This window comes from Spermophilus citellus (genome assembly GCF_964194105.1).
Source record: "Spermophilus citellus genome assembly, chromosome: X".
Lineage (NCBI taxonomy): Eukaryota > Metazoa > Chordata > Mammalia > Rodentia > Sciuridae > Spermophilus > Spermophilus citellus.
The window spans coordinates 115706372-115732873 of NC_138190.1; the positions used below are offsets into that span (position 1 = coordinate 115706372).

General features: G+C 36.0%; 1 protein-coding gene across 1 annotated transcript in view; it reads left to right on the top strand.

Annotated features, from left to right (window-relative positions):
- Positions 1–3646: 3646 nt before the first annotated feature.
- The window catches only part of WDR44 (WD repeat domain 44), a 92018-nt gene continuing 69162 nt past the window's right edge, over positions 3647–26502 (top strand). Inside the window, exon 1 of the mRNA XM_081278071.1 lies at positions 3647–4128. Coding sequence (XP_081134197.1) covers positions 4067–4128 — 62 coding nt within the window. The 5' untranslated portion in view covers positions 3647–4066. The remainder of the gene's footprint in view (positions 4129–26502) is intronic.

Consider the following 26502-nt stretch of genomic DNA (forward strand, 5'->3'; position numbering starts at 1 on the left):
CATTTTCAAAATTATTCTTTTCATGGATTCTGACACTTCAAAATCATAAAAACTCATAGAAATTGCACTACTAATTTTCAGGTCAATGTTATGTTTCAGACCACCTACTGAGTCTATAAAAATTTTCCTGAGTTCCTGAGTTTCCTGAGTTTCCTCTAGTTCTTGTTTGTAACAAAAGGTTACAGGCATTATAATGCACTTTGAATCACTGATTCTTTGAATGGCTACCCTTTGGGTTGGGGCAAAACTGTCACCAAAGATACTTATAGTCTGTATTATTCTTGTCAAGAGGAGAAAGCAAGTATTCCATAGACAAGATGTTTCATATGGTGGCCATGACCTCTACTTTGAAGGGTAGTTTTTTCTATGTAGATAAGAAAGCCAAGCATAAAATTTTTTCTTAAATGCATCATATCTGTAGATCTGTGTAGCTTTTATAGTCATTAGAAATAAGCCAAATGGGAAAAGGTTTTATCATTATTTTTAAATATATGTATGATTTTGTACAATTTTTATCTATGTGTATGATTGTGTGGCATATAATTCAGTGGTAAAACAAATTGAAATAACCATTCAATTTGAGGGTAGTGTCTTATGGACAAAGGGGTTGCCAAAATTTTTTTGTAAAGGTCTTGATAGTAAATATTTTAGGCTTTGCAAGCCATATAGTTTCTGTCACAACTACTCAAATCTACCATGAAAACAGCTTACATACAATACAAACAAATATGCATGGTTATGTTCTAATAAAATGTCATTTAAAAAAAGTTAGTGCAGGCCTATAGTTTGCTGACCTCTGTTTTAACCAATAGTTTTAGAGTTGTTTCTTTTTGTTTGTTTGTTTTTTGTTCTGTTTTTGTTTTTGTTTTGATTTATGGAACTTCCATCTTCAGAAACTCAGGAATGGCCAAGCAGGCAGGAACTTGAAATATCTTTCGAATAGAGCAATTTTTATTTTTTATGATATGTGAACTTTTGCATGCAATTAGGTTCAATTAATGGGCTCCATTTCTAATATGAAGAAAGCTTCAAAACCAGCCCTTTAAAACTAAACCTAAAAATCTGATGCTTTAAAACTTAAGAACAGATATTTTGAGAGAAATAAACACACATTTTGACATCTTTACAAATGACGATGAGCAGTATGCATATAAGTTTTGACGTTCCCAGCAATTTTCCTAAAATTGATAAAAGCATTTAAATAGATAACTCTAATAACTTTAAATATGCTATCAACTTATCATTTCTGTGCCAGTTTTTACTTTTCCTAAGTATAAAGTTTAACCCATTTAAAAAGCCCAAGAGAGGTGGTATTGTATATTGAAATCAAGTTCCAATCTAGGATTTCATATTTGTTTCATATTTGTTCTAGGAAGACAGGAAATAAGTTGTCTACTTCATCTTTGAATTGTCTTCAGCACCTAGATTAGTGCATGACACCAAATAACATATGTTCACTGAATTGAAAGACTAGTTTCCACATATGGCATTTTTTAGAAATATTTTTGTTGAATATGCGAAAGGGGTTAACACCTGTACAATATATAGAAACTGTTTTTTAACTTATTTTTTTAGTTGTCAATGGACCTTTATTTTATTTATTTATATGCGGTGCTGAGAATGGAACCCAGTGCCTCACACATGCTAGGCAAGCACTTTACCACTCAGCCACAAACCCAGCCCAGAAAACTGTTTTTAATGAAAATAAAAATTCATTACTTGACAACTAGGAAGAAAATTCAGGTAGTTATCTTTTCATATAAAGTTATATCTTCTCATAAATATAAGATAGATTTTCCATAATCCATAAAGAAAAAAGTGTCTTCACCACTGAGCAAAAAAAGTTACTATTTTGAGATGCATTTTACTACTTTGAGATTCATTTTAACCTAGAAACAATTAATGTGTTTTAATTAATTTATTTCAATAGATTAATCATAACTGTGCACACTTTGGGGGTACAATGTGATGCATTGATCTATACATACACTATAGAAACAGTCAGTCAAGCTAATTACCAAATCTATCATGTCACCAACTTGTATATTGTAATTATTAGCTTTTAACAAAAAAACTAAAAGGATTCACAAATCCCTTGTGTGTGCTTTTGAAATCTAAAAAGTTCTAGAAACCAAACTTTGGTTTTTGGGGTGTTGTTTTGTTTTTGTTTTTGGTGGTGCCAGGGATCGGATCCAGAACCTTGCACATGCTGGGCAAGCACTAACACTGAACCACATCCCCACCCCTTTTTTGTTTTTGTTTTGTTGTTGTTGTTGTTGGACCTCTTGTTTCAGGGTTTAGCACTAAGGAAATAAAATATTTAATTGGAATGCATTAAGCTTATTCTTGTTTGTTTTATGAGAAACTTATGTAATAAATTGATCCATCCTAACCTTATTTGACAGTAATATCTAATCTGAACAAGGCTACATACTAGCATATATTTACTCCAATAACATTTTGTACAAAATATTAACATATTTGATTATGCAGTGTTTTTCTTAACCCCATGGGATATTATAGAACATACAGTATATGGCGTTAGAATTTACACAAATCTACCATGCCATACCGGACTTTGCCATGGTTGCATGACAAGAATCCCTTAACTCCATTCTACCCTCTCTGAGGAAATGTCTTTGGCCTCAATCCATTCTTTTCTGCTGCCATCTTGAGTAATAAGTTGAAGCTGCATAAACAGCTCCAAGAGCCTGCTTATCATGACGTCAGTGGGAAAAATAAATGTGTCTTGTGATCGCAGTGAAAGTCAATGTTATCACTTTGATGGCCAACGATCTGTTCTTTAAGAAAGACTATCTCGGTCTTTCAAAAAGTGCCTATTTTCATCACTGGACATTGAGCAATCGAAGATCAGTATCAAGTTACTATCTTAGCCTTGCAATGGTATCTGCTCAACATATACTTACCATTTGGCTGACGCACAACGTGGGCAGTAAGAATTTGTCTCACATTAAGAGGGGCAGCAACAGAGGTATGTGGAGGAAAAAGTAACCAGAGGCCTTATACTGGCTCAGTTCCAGCAATAAATCCATCATTACTCCATGGAATTGGGACACTCTCTCGTGGACCCTATCCTCTGGTGGTCCGGATCTATCTAGGGATCTCAATGAGAGCTCTTGCTGTGAATAAGTCGGGTTATTCCTGTAACGCTCTAGAGGTGGTGGACCTGCTGACGCCCTAGGGTGGGATATTTTGGGCTTGGCTACTTAGGCAACGTAAATACACATCAAAATGCCCACACCAACAGTCCCCGAAAGCATTCCCTCACAAGGAAAAAAAAAAAAAAAGCAGACTCAAAATTATCCCTTTTAAATGCCTCTCTTTGGAACTGTAAGAATTGGTATAGTTAGTGGGTAAAGCGCTATGCCAGACCCCACCTACGTCCGGCACGCGCCCACAAAGTTGGGGCTCCACGCTGCTCCTGCGCAGGTCCTAGACTCCTCCCTTTAGGAGGCTCACCCCTCCCTTCTCCGCTACTTCCTGCCCTCACCCAACGCCTTTAACGCGCTTGCGCTGTTTTGATAGGCTTCCCAGGCATAAGTAATCACAGAGCTGCCTCTCTGGGACCGCCCCCGCCACCTCTTCGCCCCGCCCACGCTTTTACCGGCCCCTCCCGAAGTCTCGCGAGGGTAGGAGCGCGTCGGTATTTTGCGGACAACTAGCTCTCCCAGCTGCTGTAATTGCTGCTGCGGGAGAAATTGGAGCTGCTGTCGCCGGCACGCCCGCCCTCCCCCACTGAGAAGAGCCACCGCCTCTTCTCCTGCGCTCCTTATACACCTATCGCCGGGAGCGGCGGCAGCAACAGTCCTTGGACTCACTGCCGCCTCCTCAGACAGCCGCTCTGCGGTTCATTCCCGCAGCCCGGCAACTGAGGGCGGCCCCTCTTTCCCTAGCCAGCTTCTCACTCCAGATCGTTTGCTCCCTCCTTAACCTCGCCTGGGACCCACCTCCCCATAGTCTCGCCCGGGTGGAGGACGAAGAGGAGGAGACGGGAGAGTCACCCTTCCTCCGTGCCGGCCCCCTCACCCGCGGGTGTGTCCTATAAATGGCGTCGGAAAGCGACACGGAGGAATTCTATGATGCCCCTGAAGATGTGCACCCTGTAGGGTAAGTAATGAAGCTATATGGCCCAAAAGCCGGGCATCCCAGTGCCCTGGCTTCTCCTGTGCTTTCCCCTACACCCCTCCCTGGTCCCGCTGTGTCCGCCACTGCTGTTCCTCTCAGTCTCACTTCAGCACTTCAGAGCCCAGATCTGGGGCTCCTTAGGGTAGGGTAAGTTGGAGAAGGAAGAATCGTCCGCCTCGGGCACCTCCCGCCCCTTTCCTTAAAGAACAGCCCGGGTGCTCGCTCGGATCCCCTGTCTCGTCATATTCAACCTTCTTTGAGTGGGACAGTTTACGTGCTTGAGAACCGGAGATTTCTATTTGTGGGGTTCAGACTTACCTTTCAAACATCCGCTTTGGCCTCGGGGACCATAGATTAAAAGAGCGGTAACAGGAGAAATTGCACTTCCCAATTTTTTCTTCTTTTACCGCTAACTTACCTATTGGTGTCACAGATAGCTGTAACTCTTACCTACTTGCTGTCCACTTTTTCTTGCATAGAAAAGGAGTAGAGGAAAGATTGGCTATTTACTTAAGGAAGTCCTCTAGCCGAGACATTCTGAATCAACAGTGTTTTACTAAAATAGCACCTTACAGTGAGGCAAACGGAATCAAAGACAAGACCTTTACCATTGGGGAGAAGGATGTGATCTAAAAGGGGAGCCGGACATAAATGTATACAACAGATTACAGAGGTACAAACAAGTGCTGAGTAATCTGGTGCTTGGACCGGGAGCCCCAGCATTGTGCCCTTTATCTAATTTTGCAAGATGTTTTAGTGGTGATTAATATGGGTGATTCTGAGTTGAAAGTACAATAGTTGGAATACTTCCCTTGACCAGAACTTCTACTTATTTTCCACTCTTCTACTTTTCAAAGTCGAAATAGTGTTTAAAGCGTTTTTGCCAAACTCTTCTACTAACATGAGTGGAACTAGTGGCAGTGAAATATATTTTCATGCTGTAAGAATTTAGAATTGGTAAAATTTGTATGTTAGTATAAATCACAAATATAGTTCTGGGAGTTCAACAGCCTTCAATTCTCATGCTTACCCCGTGGAAGAAATACCCTGTTTGATAAATTAAAGTTATCTGTACATTTTAGAAATCATTCTAAAATCTTTATTATACACAACTTATACCAAAAAACTTACAGCAACAAAATCAGAAAGAAATGTATGTTGGCAGATTGCAAATGTGTATGTTCTCACTAACATTCATATAACTTCACTGTTGTGAGATTTGGGGATGGTAATGCCAGATCTTGAGATGACACTGAATCTCCTTCAAGTTCAATATCTGAGACACGTTCATAGCTACATAGTAGAGAATAAAAATAAATTTGAATTTTCAAATATTTTGTATTACTTTAAAATTTTTGTGCATGATTTTCCCTTCAAAGTAATGAACTATCATTTCAGGTTAAATGAGAGACTGAATCCTTTAGTACGTGTGTGTGTTGGAGTGGGGGAAGGAAATAATCGGTTTACTTGATTATCAATCTAGAATTATGTGGATATTAAGTTCATTGAATAAGTTTAATCTCAAAGAACAGTTATTTCAGAACCTATGTAAACTGTTTAGTCCAGTACTTGGTACAGAAAAGCATTCAAATATTCATTCCTGTCTTTCTTTCTGGACATTAGCAAATTTGTTATCTTTACACAGTGTTTGCTTTGGGAGGTTGTATCCAGAACCTGGAAGTATTGTGAGACAAGCACTCTACCAACTGAGCTACATCCCAGCCCACATCTAAACTAGATGACTCATTTTGATAGAACTGATAGTCACTTCCTCCCTCTGGGATAATATAGCTTCTTAAACACTTTGATACTAGGTGAAAAATAATAATAATAATAATAATAATAATAATAATAATAATAATAATAATGTCCTTGGGACTCAGCTTCCTAATTTTAACTCTAGAGTTGCCTAAAATCTGAGTATGTTGAAAAAAAATTCTGTTAACAGAATATAGGATCTGTTTGGATTTCGTGGCTCTGCTGCATTAGTGAAAGAATTTGGAAGAAAATAAACTCATCTGGAGAATTACATCTGAAAAGAACTAGCTGTATTCAGAGGACAGAAAGGGGTAGGATCATTTACATTTTCCTCTATCATTTGTGGCAGGTTTGTTTGCATAAGGTACTGTTAGCCCACTTGACCGAAAACTAACTACCTAGAAACTCAGTGAGAAATCTTGATTTGTAGAAACAGAAGGCATCACTCAATATGTGGTCATCAGAATTATCTTCTGTCCCTTGATATGAACTGGAGTAACACATCTTAAAAACCCTAAGAGATAAATAGACTGGATATGGACACTTTTAAGAAATACTCCTTGCTTTGTCTATTTGGGTACACACAGACCTTTTCTTCAAATTGTAGTTAACTGAGCAGACAGTTGAGCATTATCTCATGTGTTTTTATTGATTAGTGAAATTCAAGTATACAGTCCATTTCCTAAAAATGTATTTCTTGCATTGCCCATCCAATATTGTCTTCAGTTTTGTTAATCTGCTCTTTGAAAGTAAATGTAAAAAGTTGAAAATTAGCAATTTTTTACAGAAAGAGTTTTGAGTTCAGTACAACATACTTTTTCACAGTGGCAGATCATCTCCTCTTGCCCAGGTTTGCAAAATGTACTATATTTATAATGCTTTATTTTGACTGATACTTTAGGTCTAGTTTCTTTATTCCTGTCTCCAGTTTTACAAATAAGGAACCTTAGACTCAGAGAAGTTAAGTGGATTATTTTAGGAGAGACAACTTGGTAAGTGTCAGAGCTGGGATTTGAAACCAGCTCTTCAAACTCATTAGTCCAGAATTTTTTTCTAGTACATCATAGCTTCCTCCATACTATGTATAGAGTGGGGTCAGGGAGATTCTCCCCAAATAGATTCTGGGTCAAATACTTTAGGGCCAACTTGCTGAATTGAACTGATGCATCAGTTTAAAACCAGCAACCCAGAACTAGAGACCCTTATGTTAAGTAAAATAAGCCAAACTTAGAAGGTCAGAGGATATATGTATCCTCTTATATGTGGAAGCTAGAGAGGAAAAAGGGAGGAAAAGGTGGGGAATGGGTGGGAATCTCATGAAAATCAAAGGAAGATCAGTAGAGGAAAGAGACCACCATAAGGGAGGGGGGATGTTCTGGGGATTGATACTGGCTAAATTATATTATTACATTCTGTGCTTGTAGGAATATGTAACAAAAATCCTATCATTAGGTACAACTGTAATGAACCAATAAAAAATGTGAAAAAAGAAAACCAGCATCCCAACTAGGTGTGGTGGTGCACACCTGTAATCCGAGCTGCTAGAGAGTCTGAGGCAGTAGGATCACAAATTTGAGACCAAGATATGCAATTTAGCAAGACCTTGTCTCAAAATTTAACCCAGGGTTTGGCAGGGGAAGCTCAGGATGCATCTCATCCATATAGCGCTTGGCTATGGGTTCAATCCCAAAAAATTAAAAATCAGAGTTACAGTGACACACTGCTGTAATCACAGTGACTTGGGAGGCTGGGAGGATCACAAGTTCAAGGTCAGCCTTAGCAACTTAGTGTCTCAAAATAAAAAATTAAAAGGGCTGGAGATGTAGCTTAATGTTAAAGTGCTCTGGGTACAATCTCCAATACCAAAAATAAAATTAACACCAGCAGCCCAAACTTTTCAGTTCTCTTCACTAGAAATTCCCACTTTTTCTTTCAGAAATATGTATTTTTGTCAGAAAGGAATCTTATAAGATTATTTTATGTTATTAAATAGGAGGAACATCTAGTTAAACTATTTCTTATAAAATGTGAAAACTTGAAGCCCATAGAAGGAAAGTGAATTGTCCATGGTGCTATGACAAATTCATGTCAGAACCAGGACTAGAACACAGACCAGTTTCACAGTCTGTCATTTTCTCTGGTATCATGGTTAATACAGCAGGAAAGGAAAGAGGAACTGTGGTATAGTAGAAAGGAGCTCTGAACTGAGTCATTTCATTTCCTCATCTTTAAATTGAGATTACATTTTGAGAACCCTTCTGACTCTAAATGCCTGTCATTGTATGGAGATTTGATAGTGTGCTTTTATTGATAAGCTTTTATTCTTGGAAATCATACACACACAACTTTGAGTTTAACAAACTTGATGTTTTTGGTACATGATTCAAGAAAGACCAATAGATTTGAAATTATTTTTTGGATAAATTATATATTAATTGATTGCCTCTGCTAAATCCTATAGCTTATATCTACACATTCTAAAGGCTGACACTGAGAACATGTTATAAAAATAAATGTAGCATTTTCAACACTGTATTCAGCCAAAATATATTTGAGGCCTCAGAAGAGGGAACCATACATTTTGTAGTAGGAAGGGACCCATTATTTAACCCAGTCCTCCCATTTAACTGAAAGTGAAACCTAGGCTCAGAGAGGGGAAGTAACACACTGCTGATTAGTGGTAGACTAGAACTAGAACTTAAGTTGTTTTTTTATTTTGTTTTTTCTTTTTTCTTTTTCTTTTTTTTTGGGGGGGGGTACCAGGGATTAAACCCAGGGGTGCTTAACCACTGGGCAACATCTGCAGCCCTTTTTTTGTGTTTTATTTAGAGACAGGGTCTCGCTTAGTGCTTAGGTCCTCACTAAGTTGCTGAAGCTGGCTTTGAACTTGTCACTCTCCTGCCTCAGTATCCTGAGCTGCTGGGATTAGAGGCTTGTGCCACTGCACCCAGCACTGAACCCAGGTTTCTTGATTCCTCATTTGTATGGTGCTGCCATGTGGAATTGGGGAGAATAATGCTGGTTATCCCTGATATAGGTTTCTGATACATACCCTGTTTGCCAGACTTCTAAGATGTTCTACTTCTAACATGACTATTTCTTCATGCTTTACTTGTCAAAGGACATTGACTGTTCTAGGATCCTATTGCTCACTACTTTTCTCCAAGTCAGAATGAAAATGGTGGCAGACTGGCTTATGTAGAACAGAGTTCATATTAGTTTATTTTTAGGAGTCTAGTTAGTGTTACTTGCAACTACCATGTTTAGATTTGAGTAACGGCAAAATATTGATTAACTTATGGGAACTGTGATAAAAGTGTCTGGAAGAATTGCTACATCTAAAAAACAAAACTGTCTGTTGAAAATTCAGCTTTCTTGCTTTACTTAGCCCTCAGAAATGTTTCTCTCTGAATTGAAAATTTATGCAGTTTTATTTAAACAATATTTGCATGTTGTGAATTACTTTAGGGAAGCAAAACCTCCTTTATGGCCGTTCGTTCCTGAGTTTTTGACATTTAATCATAGATTATATTTGATTGCTGTTGATTTTGTGGATTGATAGAAATTCATTTATAAATGCTGCCTTATCACAGTCTTATCATATTGAAGTGGAAAAATTTAATTAATAAAATTACGTTCTAAATTTAGTGACTTCCAACTGTCAATTGGTGACTCATTTAGGTAGGACAGTTGGTAGCAGTATGGCAATTTGGGGGGATCAATTTGAATCTGTAAGTTGAAAGCTTTATTCTGTTTTTGGTAACCTACTTCATAAAATAGAGTAGACAAAATTTAATTTTTAAAAATATAAAAACCTATACAGTTTTAGGATAAAAATAGTTCATTAACTATCTTATAGGACAGGGAAAAAACTTGTTAATTTTTAGCATGCAACCTTTGTACAACACTCTTGTGTGTCTCCTCTTCAGTTCGTTGTTATGACAGATGAATTTTTCAGGTAAATCCCTTAAAGAAGCTGTTTGTTTAAATAAAGTCAACAGTTTTTTTTTAAAAAAAGTAAACTATTTCCTCTTCACATTCTGGCTACAATTTGGGGAGAGTACATCTTGGGGTAATGAGGTATAGGAAGAGAGTATGAAAAGTAGCTCATGAAAGTTGTAGTGAAGGAGGTGGAGGGGGTGAGGGGACCAGGTTATGAAGCTGCTTCCTAGGTCCTGCGTAACTGAGATAAGACAAATTCCACCGTTTAATATTGTTTTACATACACATAAATGGTCTGCTTTAAATAACCCTATATTCAAGAAATTAATAACCTGTAAGAAATATCTCTGATAATATTTAAAGTCACAAAATTGGAGCCAGGGCTGTAGCTTAGTGGCAGAGCACTTGCCTAGCACATATGAAGCACTGTGTTTGATCCTCAGCAGCACTCCATAAAAATTTAAAAAATAAATAAAAGTACTCTGTCCATCTACGACAAACAATAAAGTCACAAAAATTATAGGTACCTTATGATGCCTTACTGATATTGACTTGAATTGATAATTAACCTACATTTCTATTTTCTATCCAGAGCTAAGGTAATTTCTACTAACATTCACAAAGCCTGTTCCCCTTTTTCTTTTGGATATTATTCAGCTAACCAGATAAATCTTTAATTGGGTGCTCTGTCCTCTCATGATTCAAAATTGAGGGGAAAGCACCTAAGACAAAATGTGAGCCTCATAACTGATGACAACCCCAATGTTTTTCCCAGTCAGTATACAAATTTATCTTGGTTACTATAGCAACCAGGCTATCAGTTATTCTTCTAGCTCTTTTGCCTACTCTCAGATACTAGGATTACCATATAATCAGGTTCTGCTAAAGTGCTTCAGGTCTTAGCATTTTATTACCAGCTGCAGCTGTCTGGCAGTTTATAATTTGGCATTCCATCAGGGTCAGTTGCTTTCAAGCCCATGAAACCTTTTTTTCCTCCAAACACTTTTTTAAACATTTTAAACATACAGAATTTAACAAAAACATGTTCATGCAGCAATTTCTTCATACTAATTATCTCAGTACCAATGTTAACCATTGTCTTTTAGATTGAATGCATTGAATCACTGGCATCCATTGGCCATCCTTTGTAATACCAAGTAGAATAAATTTCAAGATCAAGGGTGACCTTTAGGAAATATATTTGCAAATAGGATTTTAGACTCAGTATCATCACAGCTTAGCTGAAGTGCTTTAAAAGCATCTTGATTCATCAGCAACTCCCAAATAATATTTTAACAAAAATGATTTCTATGGGTTGTAGAAAGAATATTTGGCCTTTAGATGAGTTCATTATAATTTGAGAAAACTGTTTAGAAATTTAATAGGAAATGTTATCTTTGTTTCACAGCCTTTGAATAAACAAAGGAAAGAAAAAGACTGAATAATTGGATGGGTCTTTAAGTTTTTTTGTGTTCACTTAACATTTTTATCTCATAAAAACTCAGAATTCAAATAATTAAAGTTATACATATGTTATTTATTTTGCTCAAAATATGGATATTGAAGAACTATGACAAATATTTAAGTCACTTCCATTAATGTTTGTTTTTGGAGCTCGTGCTTATTAGTATTGCTAGGTATAGTAGTAACTTCTAAATGTGTACAATTGATCTTTTGTATTTACTAAATTGGAGGTGGTTATTCTGTTAAGGTTTAAGCTTTGGTATCATTTCCATACATTACAATAATATAAGTCATTTCTATTTAGCAAAGTAGAATTCTACTTTTTAAATTGATACATAAGAAGTACACACATTAATGAGGTGCCATGTGATGTTTTGATGCATGTATACTTTGTGTAATGTTTAAATCAAGGTAAATCTGTCTCTTTATTTATCATTGTTTTATGGTGAAAACATTCAGAATCTTTCTTTTGGATTTAAAGAAAAATTATACAGTGCATTATCATTATCTGTAGTCACTCTATTATGTCATAGAATACCAGAACTTCTTTCTCCTAACTGTAACTTAGTACCTGTTAATCAACTGTAATCTGTCTTCCCTCACTTCTTATTTCCCCAGCCTCTGGTAACTACCATTTTACTCTCAACTTCTATAAGATCAACTGTTTTAGATTCCATGTGAGTGAGATCATATGGCAATTGTCTTTCTGTGCTTGGTTTATTTCAGTTAACATAATGATCTCCAGTTCTATACAGGATGTCACAAACAACAAGTTTTTATTCTTTTTTATGGCTGAATAGTATTCCATTGCATATATGTTCTACATTTCTTTATCTATTCACCAGTTGGTAAACAATTTCAGTTGCTTCTCTCTCCTGGTAATTACCCTGTAGATATCTCTTTGGATTGATTTCATTTATTTTGGATATAAACCCAGTAGTAGTATTGCTGGGTCATATGGTAGTTCTATTTAAAATTTTTTGAAGCACCTCCATACTGTTTTTCCACAGTGTATTAATTTACACTCCAATCAGCAGTGTGCAAGGGTTCCTTTCTCTCCATATCCTTGACAGCACCTGTTATCTTTTATCTTTTTGATAATAGCCATTCTAATTGGAGTGGAGTGATGTCTCTGTTGTGGTTCTGTTTCAATTTGTGTTTCCCTGATGATTAGGGAAGTTGTACTTTTTTTCATGTACCTGTTGGCCATTTGTATGTCTTGAGAAATGTAACTTTGTAACTAAATGTCATTTTCAGTGGGATTATTGGGGGGGTTGCTGTTGCTTGAGTTCTTTATATATTCTGGTTATCAATCCTTTGTCAAATACATAGCTTGCAAATATTTTCTCTTATTCTGTAAGTCGTCTCTTTGCTGTGTTGATTGTTAGCTTTTTAGAGCAGAGCTTTTTAACTTGGTATAAACAAAATTTTCTATTTTTATTTTCATTTCTTGTGCTTTTACGGTCTTATCCTAAAAATCCTTGCCCATTCCATTGTCCTGAAGCATTTCATCTATGTTTTCTTCTAGTAGTTTCATGGTTCAGGTCTTACATTTAGGTCTTTAATCCATTTTGAATTTTTTAAGTCAATTGGTGATAGGGGATTAATTTCATGTGAATATCCAATTTCTCCAGCACAATTTATTGTCCTTTATCCAGTGCATGTACTGAGCACCTTTGTCAAAGATCAGTTGGGGATGGATATGTGTATTTATTTCTAGGCTCCTGCTCTATTCCTGGTCTGTGTGTCTTTTTATGCCAGTACCACTTAATTTTAATTATTATAGCTTTGCAGTATATTTTGAAGTCAGGTAGTGTAATTTTGCCTGCTTTATTCTTTTTGTTCAGGATTGCTTTCTCTATTTGAGGATTTTTTGTGGTTCCATATGAATTTTGTAATTTTTGTCTGATCTGTGAGAAGTGTTACTGATATTTTGATAGGGAACACATGGAATCTGTAGATTGATTTAGTATTACAGACATTTTAACTATTGATTCTTCTAATTCGTGAATTTCAGATGTCTTTTTGGTATCTGTTTTGATTTCTCTCATCAGCGTTTTTTTAATTTTAATTGTAGCTCTTTCATATCTTTGGTTTATTCTTAGGGTTTTTTAACTATTGCAGATGGTGTTGCGTTTTTGTTTCCTTTTTAGACAATTTGCTATTGGTATGGAAACAAACTGATTTTTGTATGTTTCATTAAGATTTTACTTTTAAGATATTGTGATATTTTTCAAAAAGTAACTTTCCTGAATTAGAAATTATTATAGTAAGCTTGTTAGTATATACCTTTAGCACTGAATGATAAAATCTTATCTTTAATTTTTATTTAAATCATACGTTGAATGGTTTCATTTTAAGATTATCCAAAACTGCAGTTAAGTTCTAATAATGCCCCCTAGGAGAACTTTAATTGCACAAATAGACTTCAGAGCAGAAAGTTTTACTTTCTCCATGGGACGCTGATCCTTAAAATTTTAAAAGAGGTAGGATCAATTTTTAAAAATCCAAGGGTGGCACATAAAATTGTTAGAAACTCAAGATGGAAAACTTTTAACATTTTTTCTATACCACAATTTTTTTTTAGTTGTTGATGGACCTTTATTTTATTTATTTATACGTGGTACTGAGAATGGAACCCAGTGCCTCACACATGCTAGGCAAGTGCTCTACCCCTGGACCACAACTCTGACCCCTCCATACCATAATTGAACCCTGAATGTTCTGATGGACTGCAGATCAAACTTTCTAGAGAACCAGTAAACAGCCATGTTGTGCTGTATTCGAGCTTGGTTTGTCCAAAGCAAGCATTTGATCACTAAGTAGGTTTGAGAGAAGGGATAGGAGTATTCTTTCTGGCCTTATTCTTGAACTGGTATGAATAGCTATGGATGAACTTAAAACCCATAGTCCTCTTTTAAATATGTCTCGGAAATCCTTTATTTAAATTAGGGTACTGGGTAAGTAATCTTCCTGGTTATTAGCAGCACTAGTAACAATTTAAGTGTTTTTGAAAAAAACCTCTTAGCTGGATGTGGTGGCACACGTCTGTAATCCTCATGGTTTGGAAGCCTCAGCAATTTGGCAAGGCCCTAAATAACTTAATGAGACCCGTCTCAAAATAAAATGAAAAATAAAAACAGGCAGGGGATGTGGTCAGTGGTTAAGCTCCCATGAGTTCAATCCCCAGTACCCCCACACACACAAAAAAAAACACCACTCTATTGCCAACTTTCTCCTTCCTAGTAACATTGCTACAGAGATTTCCTAGCATAACAGTTCTTGTCCCTTATAACTGAGAAGGAACAGTGATGGATGAAATATGAAGAGTGGAAGGATTTTGGGGAAGGAGTAGGGGGAAAAGTCAGTTAAATTGGATATATACATTCGTAAGTGAATTTTTTTTAGTAGTGTGTCTGGTGGGTATGGGTTATTGGATTACACAAAGATGGGTAAGCAGAGTGAATTCAGTAGCTTGATAAAATTAGTACCTTGATGAGTGAGAGCAAGTAGGTCTGTTGATATTTTGCAATGTGTACTTTATTTTTATTGAATTGGATTAAGGGCTTAAGGTAAATGACTTTTTCCTTTAAATGAATTTTATTATCCCTGTTATATGCCAGGTCATAGTTCTAGGCTGCTGTTCTTTATTTTAGCCTTTTCCTTATTTCCCAGCATGGAGAAATATCCACAGTAGAGGTATAGCAGCAGCAGAAGGTTTAGATGGGGATTGAGTTGATGAGTATGCATGTTCTGTGGTGTTCCACTTCCCTTCACAATTTCTTCTACTTTCAAACTTCCTGGTACACTCAGATCTCTACCTAATCATTCCAGCTCCCCTCCCACACATTCCAGTTACTATAAGAGAAGTAGGGGAGGGACTGAGGCAAGGACAGTGGTTTGTATTTATAGGACCTTTGTAACTTGGGGACATCCTGTACTCAATAAATATTAAATGTTAACAGTGAAACCTTGGGAAATATTGACAGTTATCCTGCCCTTATATCAAATTCTTGTTATTAACTTTTTTCCAGGGGTAAATGTGTTCAAAATAAAAAATTAGTACTATATAGTTCTATGTGTTGTTACATGCAAAGAATAATAACTCCATAATGCCTACTAATGTTGGACATTCATTTTCAAAGTTTTTCTTAATACACAGTCACTTCTGACTGTCTTGCAGTTCTGTGTGATAGGACAATTTTTTAGATAGGTGGAAAAATTGACAGCTTAGGGTAGGTTAGGGACTTGTTGTAAGTCAGCAAGAGGTAAAATTTTACTAACTTGTGGTAATTAAACAAATGGTTTTGAATGAAGATTTAAAACAGTAGGTCACCCCTACTTTCATTTTCTAAACTGTAAACATTTTGTGATGTTCTAGTTTACATGTAAATTATTAAAATGACAAGGCTAACTCCTGACATTTGGGTATATAGAACTTTGAAATAATAAAAGGGAGAGTTTTTTATGCCCTTCTTTTTAAGCTTTGACGTAATTGATTGTAAGCCAGATCAGGAAGTGACCTTGCTACTGAAAAAGATGGAATCCCAGACTACTGTTCACTGTCTTCTAAAGGGTGTGCTCGCTCGCGCTCTCGCTCGCTCTCTCTCACTCGCTCTCTTTCTATCTCTATCCCAGGGTCCCAGGGGTGCGTATCCACTGAGCCACATTCTCAGCCCTTTTTACATTTTATTTTGAGACAGGGTCTAAGTTGCTTAGGCTGGCTTTGAATTTGCAATCCTTCTGCCTCAGTCTACCGAGTTGCTGGGATTACAGGCCTTCACCACCATGCCCAGCATGTTCTTTGTTCATAAGGGTAACCCAGATGTGAGCCACTCAAAAGTCTCTATCCCCAGATTTTTTTTCTGTTAATTGTTTTATAAATTGTTGTCAGTTGTTTAGTCAGGCCATGGTACTGTGGTGGGATAATTATTTATAACTCTGACTCATACTTTTGGCCACAACTCACTTACCCAATATTTCTTTTTTCCCCTCCTTCATATGTGTTTTCTAGTAGTCACAATGAGATACATGATAGTTATTAACATTTTCTACCTAACCAAATCTCTATTGACTATTAAATTAATGGGAAAAATGCATTCCTGATAACTAGGTAATTGAAAATTACATGAATAGTAATTACTATTTAAGATGCCGATAAGATTGAATAAGCTTTTTTATAATAAATCATAAAAGACTTAAACTTGACCTATAAAATGTTTAATGTACGTAAGTATTCTAGGTAATTTAAGATTTTCCTAGAATATTTAAGTCCTTCATACATTTTTCATAAAAAAATTGCAGAAGGAGAATTTCAAATCAAAAAAGCATAAAAATTGAATTTATATAGTGCTTAATATTAAATGTTATCAAAATATGTTTTATTTTCCATTTGTGATGGTGAAGAAGAACATGAATAATTAAAACTTACCCATTAACTGGATGTGGTGGTGCATTCCTATAATGTCAGCTACTGGGGAGGCAGAAGATCACAAGTTCAAGACTAGCATGGGCAATTTAGTGAGGCTTTTTCTCAATTTTTCTTAAAAAAATTGAGTGCTTGGCTAGCATGCATGAAGTCCTATTTATAGGATCCCTAGTACTATCCCCCCCAAAAAAAAAACCCTATACTTTATACCAGAATCTTAGTTAAGTCATTAGTTTACCATTTATTTTCCTTTAAGACCTTTTTTATCAGAGATAATACCTGTAAATGTTCTTTAATTTTAAAAAAAATGGTTTGATTTGACTTTTGTTCCTCTGCCTGTCTTGGGTGATTATCAGTGAACTCAACCAGGAATCTTGAAGTCTGAAATGTAAGTTCACTGATCATAGAAGTGATCCATTTGCATTTTTTAAAGGGGGTTTTACAAGTACTTTAGAGCCCTAATTTTTTTTTTTAGTTTAAAGGTGGACACAATATCTTTATTTTTTTATTTTTATATGGTGCTGAGGATTGAACCCAGTGCCTCATGCATGCTAGGCAAGCACTCTAACACTGAGCCACAACCCCAGCCCCCTAATTTTTATTTACAAGTTACTGGTATTTACTTTTTACAATTAAGTGTTACACTGAATGTTTTAGATAACTTACAAAATCTTATAAACATATTAGTTTGATAAAGTTTCTGTAATGTGGCCTGCAGCCCAACATCTTGTTTGTTTACTTTTTAAAAAGTAAGTTACAAGGTGATTTCACATGTTTGCAATAGTTATTGACTTCTCCAGACAGGCATAATTTTAGTTATCTGCTTCTGTCTATTTTTTACTAGAAATTACTTTAAAACATTAATAGATCTGATTTTTATTTTAACCTACTTAATTGGAATATTATGATATTGCTGCCTTACCCCAGAGTTATTTTTTTAATGTAGGTATTTTGAATGGTTTTAAGTGTGCAGAGTAGAATGCTTTTCATGTAACATTCTTGTGTAGGACAAAGAACACGATTTTTTTGGTTATTTTTTCAATAAAACACATTATTGAAAAATGACATGGAAATATATGGAAAATATAGGAATATGACATGGAAATATAATATATACATAATATTTTAAAAATCAGTTTGTCATTTTAGACAAGAGAGTTGCTTAAGGGTCTACTTTAAGTTTGTAATTTACCTTATGTGTGAACAGATTTATATTTCACCACTAAATTTCCTTTGATTTAATTAAAGGTTATTTACAAATATTGCCACAAAACATACTTTCAAAAAATATAGAGCCATTGTGCTGAATTTTCTCACCATTTCTGTCAATATCATTAATAAAATAGGTACTTTTGATACATTTCTACTTTTGGGCTTTTATCATATTTAAAACTTAAAATGACCATTCAAATAATAATATGTGAACTAAAAATAGTTTACATCTGGAGGATTCAGTGTATTCCCTGTTATGTGATTATTTTAACTGTTTTGTCAGCTTTTTGTCAGTCTTGTTAGTAAACCAGTATTGCCTTATGTCCAGGGAAATTTGAGTGATTTGTTTTCTACTGCGTAGTTAAAACATGACATTTTAAAATGTACTATGAATTGAACTGCTATAAACATTGACGTGGCTACATCACTATAATAAGCTGACTGATTTTAAGTCCTTCAGGTATAAACCAAGGAGTGGATAGCTGGATCAAATGATGTTTCCATTCCAAGTTTTTTGAGGAATCTCCATACTGCTTTCCACAATAGTGGCACCAATTTGCAGTCCCACCAGCAGTATATGAGTGTACCTTTTTCCTCACATCCTCACCAACATTTATTGTTGCCTGTATTCTTGATAATTGCCATTCTGACTGGAGTGAGTTGATATCTCAGTGAAGTTTTAATTTGCATTCCTCTAATTGCTAGAGATGTTGAATATTTTTTTCATATATTTGTTGATCGATTGTTTGGTTTTGATTTCTGATTTTTTTTTAATATTTATTTTTTTAGTTCTCGGCGGACACAACATCTTTGTTTGTATGTGGTGCTGAGGATCGAACCTGGGCCACACGCATGCCAGGCCAGCGCGCTACCGCTTGAGCCACATCCCCAGCCCTCTGATTTTTTTTTTAATTCACATTTTTTTAAGAGAGAGTGAAAGAGGAGAGAGAAAGAGAGAGAGAGAGAGAGAATTTTTTAATATTTATTATTTTTTAGTTCTCGGCGGACACAACATCTTTGTTGGTATGTGGTGCTGAGGATCGAACCCGGGCCGCACGCATGCCAGGCAAGCACGCTACCGCTTGAGCCACATCCCCAGCCCTTGATTTCTGATTTTTGCTGCTGCATTTTTTTTCCTGCCTGGCCTCAGTTGGCAATAATAGGACTCCATGTCAGTGTTTTCTGAGCACCAGAACCCTTCTGATTCCATGCTTAGACTTAGCACTTTAGTGTTGGTCTTGGTTTGCTATCAAATCTTACTATTTCAAGCTTGCTGGGCTTTAGAAATCAGAACCCTTTAATTAGCTGTTTACTTTAAGGAGTGGCTACTCCCTTATCTTTGCTCATATCCAGTTCACCTCAAGGACCTTAGAATCCCAGTACTTTCTTTGTATCAGCAAGCTGTTCTTTGTTCTGCTTGTTTCAGTTGCTTGAAACACTGCTTAAGCTCATCTTACTTTTTGTTTTGTTTTGTTTTTCTTATGGCAAAGGCAGAAGAGGGGGATAAAAACAAAATTACATTGTAGAGTGAGTCACCTTTCTATAAGAAACATGTTTCCCAAGCTACTTTATTCCACCAAACTCGCTCTATACTACTACTTCAATGTCATTGCTGCTTTTTACTTGGCTTCTTCATAGCCAGCCACCTTTTATTCTCTGAAAAAGAATTAAGTCCTCTTAGGCACAAAAATAAAGACCTAGTTAGTTCATTTCTCTGTGTAGTGCCCAATTGTTTTGGTATATTTCTTTCATGAAATATAATAAGAAGTTTGGAAATGGTGATGTTAAGAATTAGATTGCACTAATTTTATTTTTATTTCATAGGAGGTGGTTTTTTGCATTCCTAGGTGTTTAGTTAAAGGTGAAATAGATGGCAAATGTAGGTTTCGCCTGCACAGTGATTTCTCCCTATTTGCAAAAGCCTTATAAGTTGTGTTTGTTTGTTTTCAGATAACTCTAATAGGTGGAGAAACACCAAACCCAAAAGGCAGAAAATCTGCCTATAGGTAACAGGTGAGAAACTAGAGGTAGGATAGCTTATGAGGTCTGGCTCTTTGAAAATATAGAAATTCAATGTTCTTTTTAAAAAGTAGATTTAATTACTTATACCATGATTTTAAGTCCTAATTACCCTAAGGCATGAGTAATGAAGATCCAGTAATTGCCTGCAGGGCAACTAATGGTCAAAGCTCTGAAAAACCAACTTACATTCCTACTGTGGTCAACCATGTCAGTAGCTGATTTCAAAATGTGGGTTTTGCAGTGAGCCTAGTAAGGCAGTTCAAGTAGCTTCTATTTAGGGAATCTAATCTATGGGTTTTTTGGGTTTTTGTTTTGTTTTGTTTTGTTTTGTTTTTTTTTTGGTACCAGGGGTGATTAACCACTGAGCAACATCCCCAGTCCCCATATTTTATTTAGAGACAGGTCTCACTAAGTTTTAGGGCCTCGCTAGGTTGCTGAGGGCTGGCTTTGAATTCACAATCCTCTTGCCTCAGTCTCCTGAGCCACTGGGATTATAGGCCTGCCCTACTACACCTGGCTACATGGGTTCTTTTTTTTTTTTAATATTTATTTTTTAGTTATCGGCCGACACAACATCTTTGTGTTTTTGTTTTGTTTTGTTTTGTTTTGTTTTGTTTTTAAGTTTTCGGCGGACACAACATCTTTGTTTTGTATGTGGTGCTGAGGATCGAGCGCGCTACCACTTGAGCCACATCCCCAGCCCACATCTTTGTTTGTATGTGGTGCTGAGGATCGAACCCAGGCCGCGCTGCATGCCAGGCGAGCGCGCTACCGCTTGAGCCACATCCTCAGCCCACATGGGTTCTTAATACACATTTGTATCTATTGCTATTCATATCTAGGTTCTATTAGTGCCTCAGGTGGTGGGAGGATGTTTAGAGTATAAATTGACAGAATTGAGAAGCAAATTCTACTTCTTGTTGCAGAAGGTTCATCAGTTTTTTGATTGATACAGAAATAGTATATCTGAAATATTTCTAGTATCCTTTTTATAAAGGGAGGAAAGTGTCCTAAAATAACTATATATGTAGTGTGTGATTCTCTTTTTTAATGACAACATACTTTCAATTGATTAATCTAGAAAGTTAGCTGTTGATGTTTATTTTACCTGTATCAGTTAACCTCATTTTGATCATGTTGAATGAGAATAGTTTTATATAAATATCTATATAAACAATGGCTATAAGTCAACTTAAATATCTAGAAATTTTGTCAGTTTGTTACAGTAGCCTTCTTGAGTTTTTTTTTGGGGGGGAGGGTGGGAGGTAGGGGGAGGTATAGTATTTGCATTTACCCATATGCACTGAATGCCCTGTCCAGAAAAACTTTGACTGAATATGCAAATGTATAGATCTTTTCCCCCATTCAGTGAATGTTGTAAAATATTTAGAAGAATATTTATATAATGACATTGGCCATGTGATTCTTCCTTCTTAATTCTTTTAAACACACAGGATTTTTTGGTTCATCTAATTAACTTGGGTATGAATTAGAGTTGCTGACAATGTACAGAACAGTCTGTTAAATTCCAATTTCAGATAAACAACAAATACATTTATATTATATTTTTCTGAAATTGGAATTTAACTGAACATTCTGTTTTTAGTTGCTAAATCTGGCAACCCTCGGTGGGGGAGAAATAGAGGGAAAGTAGTGGATATGGGTACAGTTTAAAGATTTAAGTGCAACTGGAGTGTATGCAATGCCAAGAGTGGCCTTTATACTTGACAGGAATAGATGATTTTTTTAGTGCAATGATTTGTTTTTTTTTTTTTTGGTACCAGGTATTGAACCCAGGTGCACTTAACCACTGAGGCACATCCCCAGCCCTTTTTTAAAAAATATATTTTTAGTTGTAGATGGAAACAAACCTTAATTTTATGTATTTTCATGTGGTGCTGAGGATTGAGCCCAATGCCTCACATGTACTAGGCAAGCACACTATAGAGTTACAACTTAAGCTCCCCCAGCCTTTTTTAAAATTTTTTATTTTGAGAAAGGGTCTCGCCAAGTTGCTTAGGGCCTCACTAAGTTGCTAAAGCTGGCTTTGAACTTGCTATCCTTCTGCCTCAGCCTCCTGAGCCATTGGGATTACCAGCATGTACCACCGCATTCTGCAGTGCAATGATATTTAGTGTCCAACATTTTTTTCTTTGAAATACATCAGTGAAAACAGAGCTCACAAATGACAAAACTTACCCATGTATTGTTTATGAATATATATATATATACATGCATGTTTTGATGAAACTTTTTAAAAATGAAAAAATTAAGGGAACCATACGTAAAATCTGGGATAGTGGATACCTCTATGGGAGAGACAGGCAAATGGGGTAGAGTACACAGTAAGCTACACTGCTATTGCAGCTGTTCTAATTGGTAAAATGTAAAGTGGTAAGTCACAGGAGTTCATATTACTTATTATGTGTCATAATTAATTACATGTAAAGATTGAATATTTCTTCTCCAAGATACTTGGGATGAAAGTGGTTTGAATTTTAGATTTGTTTTATTTCATATTATTTCGGATTTCAGAATATTTACATGTACATACTCAGATATCTTAGGGACAGGACTCAGGTCTAAACATGAAATTCATATATTTCTTATACACATTTTTTGCGAGGGTACTGGGGATTGAACTCAGGGGCACTTGACCACTGAGCCACATCCCCAGCCCTATTCTTTATTTTATTTAGAGGCAGGGTCTCAGTGAATTGCTTAGCACATCGCCGTTGCTGAAGCTGACTTTGAATTCTGGATCTTTCTGTCTCAGCCTCCCAAGCTGCTGGGATTACAGGCATGCACCACCATGCCCAGCTTTATACACATATCTTAAAGGTAATCTTCCATAATATTTTTAGTGTGCCTGCACGTTGATTACCACTTGTCACTTGAGGGCCACTATGGAATTTTCCACTTGTGACATATTGGCTTTCAGAATGTTTCAGATGTTGGAGCATTTTGGATTTCAGATGTTTGGATTGAGGTTCTCAACCTGTATGTGCTGCATATACTCTTGTATATATCAAATATAGAATGGCAGTTCAAAAGTTAAAACATAAACTTGAATAAGAAAATTATTCCATGTATTAAGTTTCACTGTATATACTTTGCAAAATAAATACAAAAAATAAGGTCAAGAGGCATTAACTAGTTTCTCAGAGATCAGATCAAGTAATTAATAGAATTTAGAATGATTACTTATCATACAGTACATCTAAAATTAACTTCTCAGTTTATAAAATTTTCATTTTTATCATTTGACCTCTACAGTAACAAGCTTCAGTTTTTTTTACTTAGAAAAAGTGATAGTTCAGATATGTTATGTGTCGAGAAGAAACAGCATGCATAAAGATTTGATTAAATCAAATGGCCAAGGTATAAATTTAAGATTTGTAGGGCAGAGCAAAAATCACAAAGAACTCTGCTCTCCTTGATTAATTTTTTTAAAATTAGATTTCTAACTCCTCTCACCTAAGAACTGTAGTCATGTGCTGCATATTGACTGTTTTGGTTAGCAAGAGACTTACATAGATGACAGTGGTTCCATAAGATTTATCTTGCCTAGTGACTTAGTTTGTGTAAGAACATTCTCTCAGCCGGGTGCAATGTTGCGTGCCTATAATCTCAGAGGATTCAAAGGCTGAGCAGTAGAATCACAAGTTCAAGCCCAGCCTCAGCAATTTAGTGAGACCCTGTCTCTAAATAAACTACAAAAAAGGACTGGAGATGTGGGCTCAGTGGCTAAGCACTCCTGGGTTCAATCTCCAGTATCAAAAAAGAGAACATTCTCTGGTGTTCATGCAATGACAAAATTGCCTAATGACACATTTCTCAGAGTATGTCCCCATTATTAATCCATGTATGACTGTATTTGGACAGTTTGCAACCATCAGTAAATAGAAAAATTCATCTTTAGCAAGCACCAGTTTAGGGCAAGCTAAAGTGTTTTGTGTGCATTTACTTAGTGTTTTAAAGCACTTCTAGTTCTCAGTATCCTTGTATAATTTTCTGTGGTAGAAATAGCTGGAGGGCTGTTCCAGGAAGCCTTTCTAAATATAATCCTTTCTCCCTGTTATATACACTTGAGTGCCCCTCTGTGCTTCCAGGAGATTATGTGCTTATGTCTCTCATTGAAAGTATTAAAATTATCTGTTCATGTATTTGCCTTCCCACCAGATTGTGACCTCTCTGTGGGCAGAGGCTCAATCGTTCTCATCCCCCCCCTCCAATGCCTGGCAGTGCCTGGCACATGGTAGACAACCAGTAATGGTTTGTTGACTAATGAAGGAACTTAAGGGGTCAACCAACTTAAATCTAACTCCTTCATTTCACAGGTGGAAACCGAAATTTAGAGAGATTAAGAAATAGAAGCAGACCAGAGTGGTTATCCATTCCAGACTTCTGCAGTACCCCTGTTAAGGTTATTATTCCGTTTCTGTTTGAATATCAGGGAAGCAGCTCGTTCCTGTTTCTAAACTCCAATGGATAACTAAACTCATTAGGTTAAGCAAAATACCCACTTAGTCCTTGTTATGCTGTATGATGCCTGAAACATTTGAAGACAGCAGCTGCTTTTCTTCTTTCTTATTCTCCAGGTTAGCCATTCTTGTTTCTTTGTATCATTCCACTTTAGTATTTATAGCATTTATGAAGTTGATTTCTCTCTTTTGGATATATTCTATTTTATCAATGTTCCTTTTTTAAGATGTGATAATCCAAATAGTACAGAATATTCTTAAGTGTGCTCTTTTCAGTGAGAAATTCCAGAACACTCACATCCCCCTTGCCCTGGACATAATGATTCTACTAATGGTTCAGTCTAAGAGCACATTAGCTCTTTGGCAGCCATGTTATGACCTTTACTCTATCCAAGCCATCAACAAAAATACTAAAATGTTTTCACCTGGTTTCTGTTAAGCCACAACTTCCTTCCCCATGCATTTTACATTTATCCCTACTACATTTCATTCTGTTAAGATTTGATTCATTGCTCTAGTCTGTTGAAATATTTTGAATCCTTTTGCCCATTATAATACCTACCCATCCCAACTTTTTGTCATCTGCAAATTTGGAAGATACACCATCAGTGTCCTCATCTAAGACATTAGTAAGAATATCAAAGTAGGATAGGGAACTTACTGCTTTAATCTGTATATTTCTGTGGACAGTAGTCCCTTTTTATTAATGTGTTTAAGAAATTTGTTTGGAGTCAGGTGCAGGGGGATCTAGAGTTTGAGGCCAGCCTGGCCAATATAGTGAGACTCAGTCTCAGAAAAGAAATTTGTGTTTTATTGACATAAAATGAATCTGTCTATAGTTTGTGGGATATGCCTGTTCAGTGTTGACTCTTAGAGTGTTTTTCTCTTCCATTTTCCCAGTTTTTTCAAAGGTTTTTGATAGAAATTGAACTCATAATTCTCAGATATACTAAGAAATAGTTTGCCTGGGACCATAGAGCTGAACTTATTTGGAATAGTCAGGTACTTTCATCTCTTTGAATGTTTCAGGATTCTATAAGTCATTCTACAATTGGTTTTTCCCTTTATGGTTTGTCTATTAAAGATCTTAATTGGAAAAAAATATTAAACACTTTTTACATTATAATAGTGTATACTTATCCACATATAAACAGCCTGCACTTTTTGTTCTTGTTGAATATTAATTAAAGAAAATGTTTTTCTCTGGCATTTTTTGAAATTTTGCACATCATGAGCATCAGCTTTCTGATACTTTTATTACAGTTTTGTGTGTGTGTGTGTGTATGTGTGTGTGTGTGTGTGAGAGAGAGAGAGAGAGAGAGAGAAAGACAGAGAGAGAGAGATTGATTTTCCTTGGATATGTGCCCATTCCATCTCTCCAATATCTCCTGCAGTTTTTCCTTTAAAATATGGCTTGTGACATGTAACCATGGAGATGCAATCAACAAAATTTAGATCATGTGAAATTTTACAGGATGAGCAACCTGATTTCTTCAATATACAAATTGCAAGAAAATAAAAGATTGAGGGGGAACCTACTGATTGAAATAGACATGTTATCTGATTGCAATATATGAACCTCGTTTGATTGAAATGAACCAACTGTAACAAAAAATTGAGGCAAACTGGGAAATCTGAATGTTGACTATATAAAATAAGAAATGGTTAAATTTTATAATGGTCTTATGGTTATGTTTTAAAGAGAAGTTTATATTCTTTTTGGGTACATACTAAAAAGTATATGGGGAAATGAATTTGTTTCTGACATTTGCTTTAAAATCTGACAGGCCTGGAGGAAAGGGTATGCTGTAGATGGACATAACACCTTTATCTTTTTATGTGGTGCTGAGAATCAAACCCAGTGCCTCCCACATGCGAGGCGAGCACTCTACCCCTGAGCCACAACCCCAGCCCAAAAGGGTATTTATTGATCATTGTTTAACACGGTAATCATGTTGTATGTATGGGTTCATGATATTATTCTCCCAGCTTTGTGTATGTTTGAAATATCCATAATTAAAAACTGGAAAAACTCCCCCCAATTAT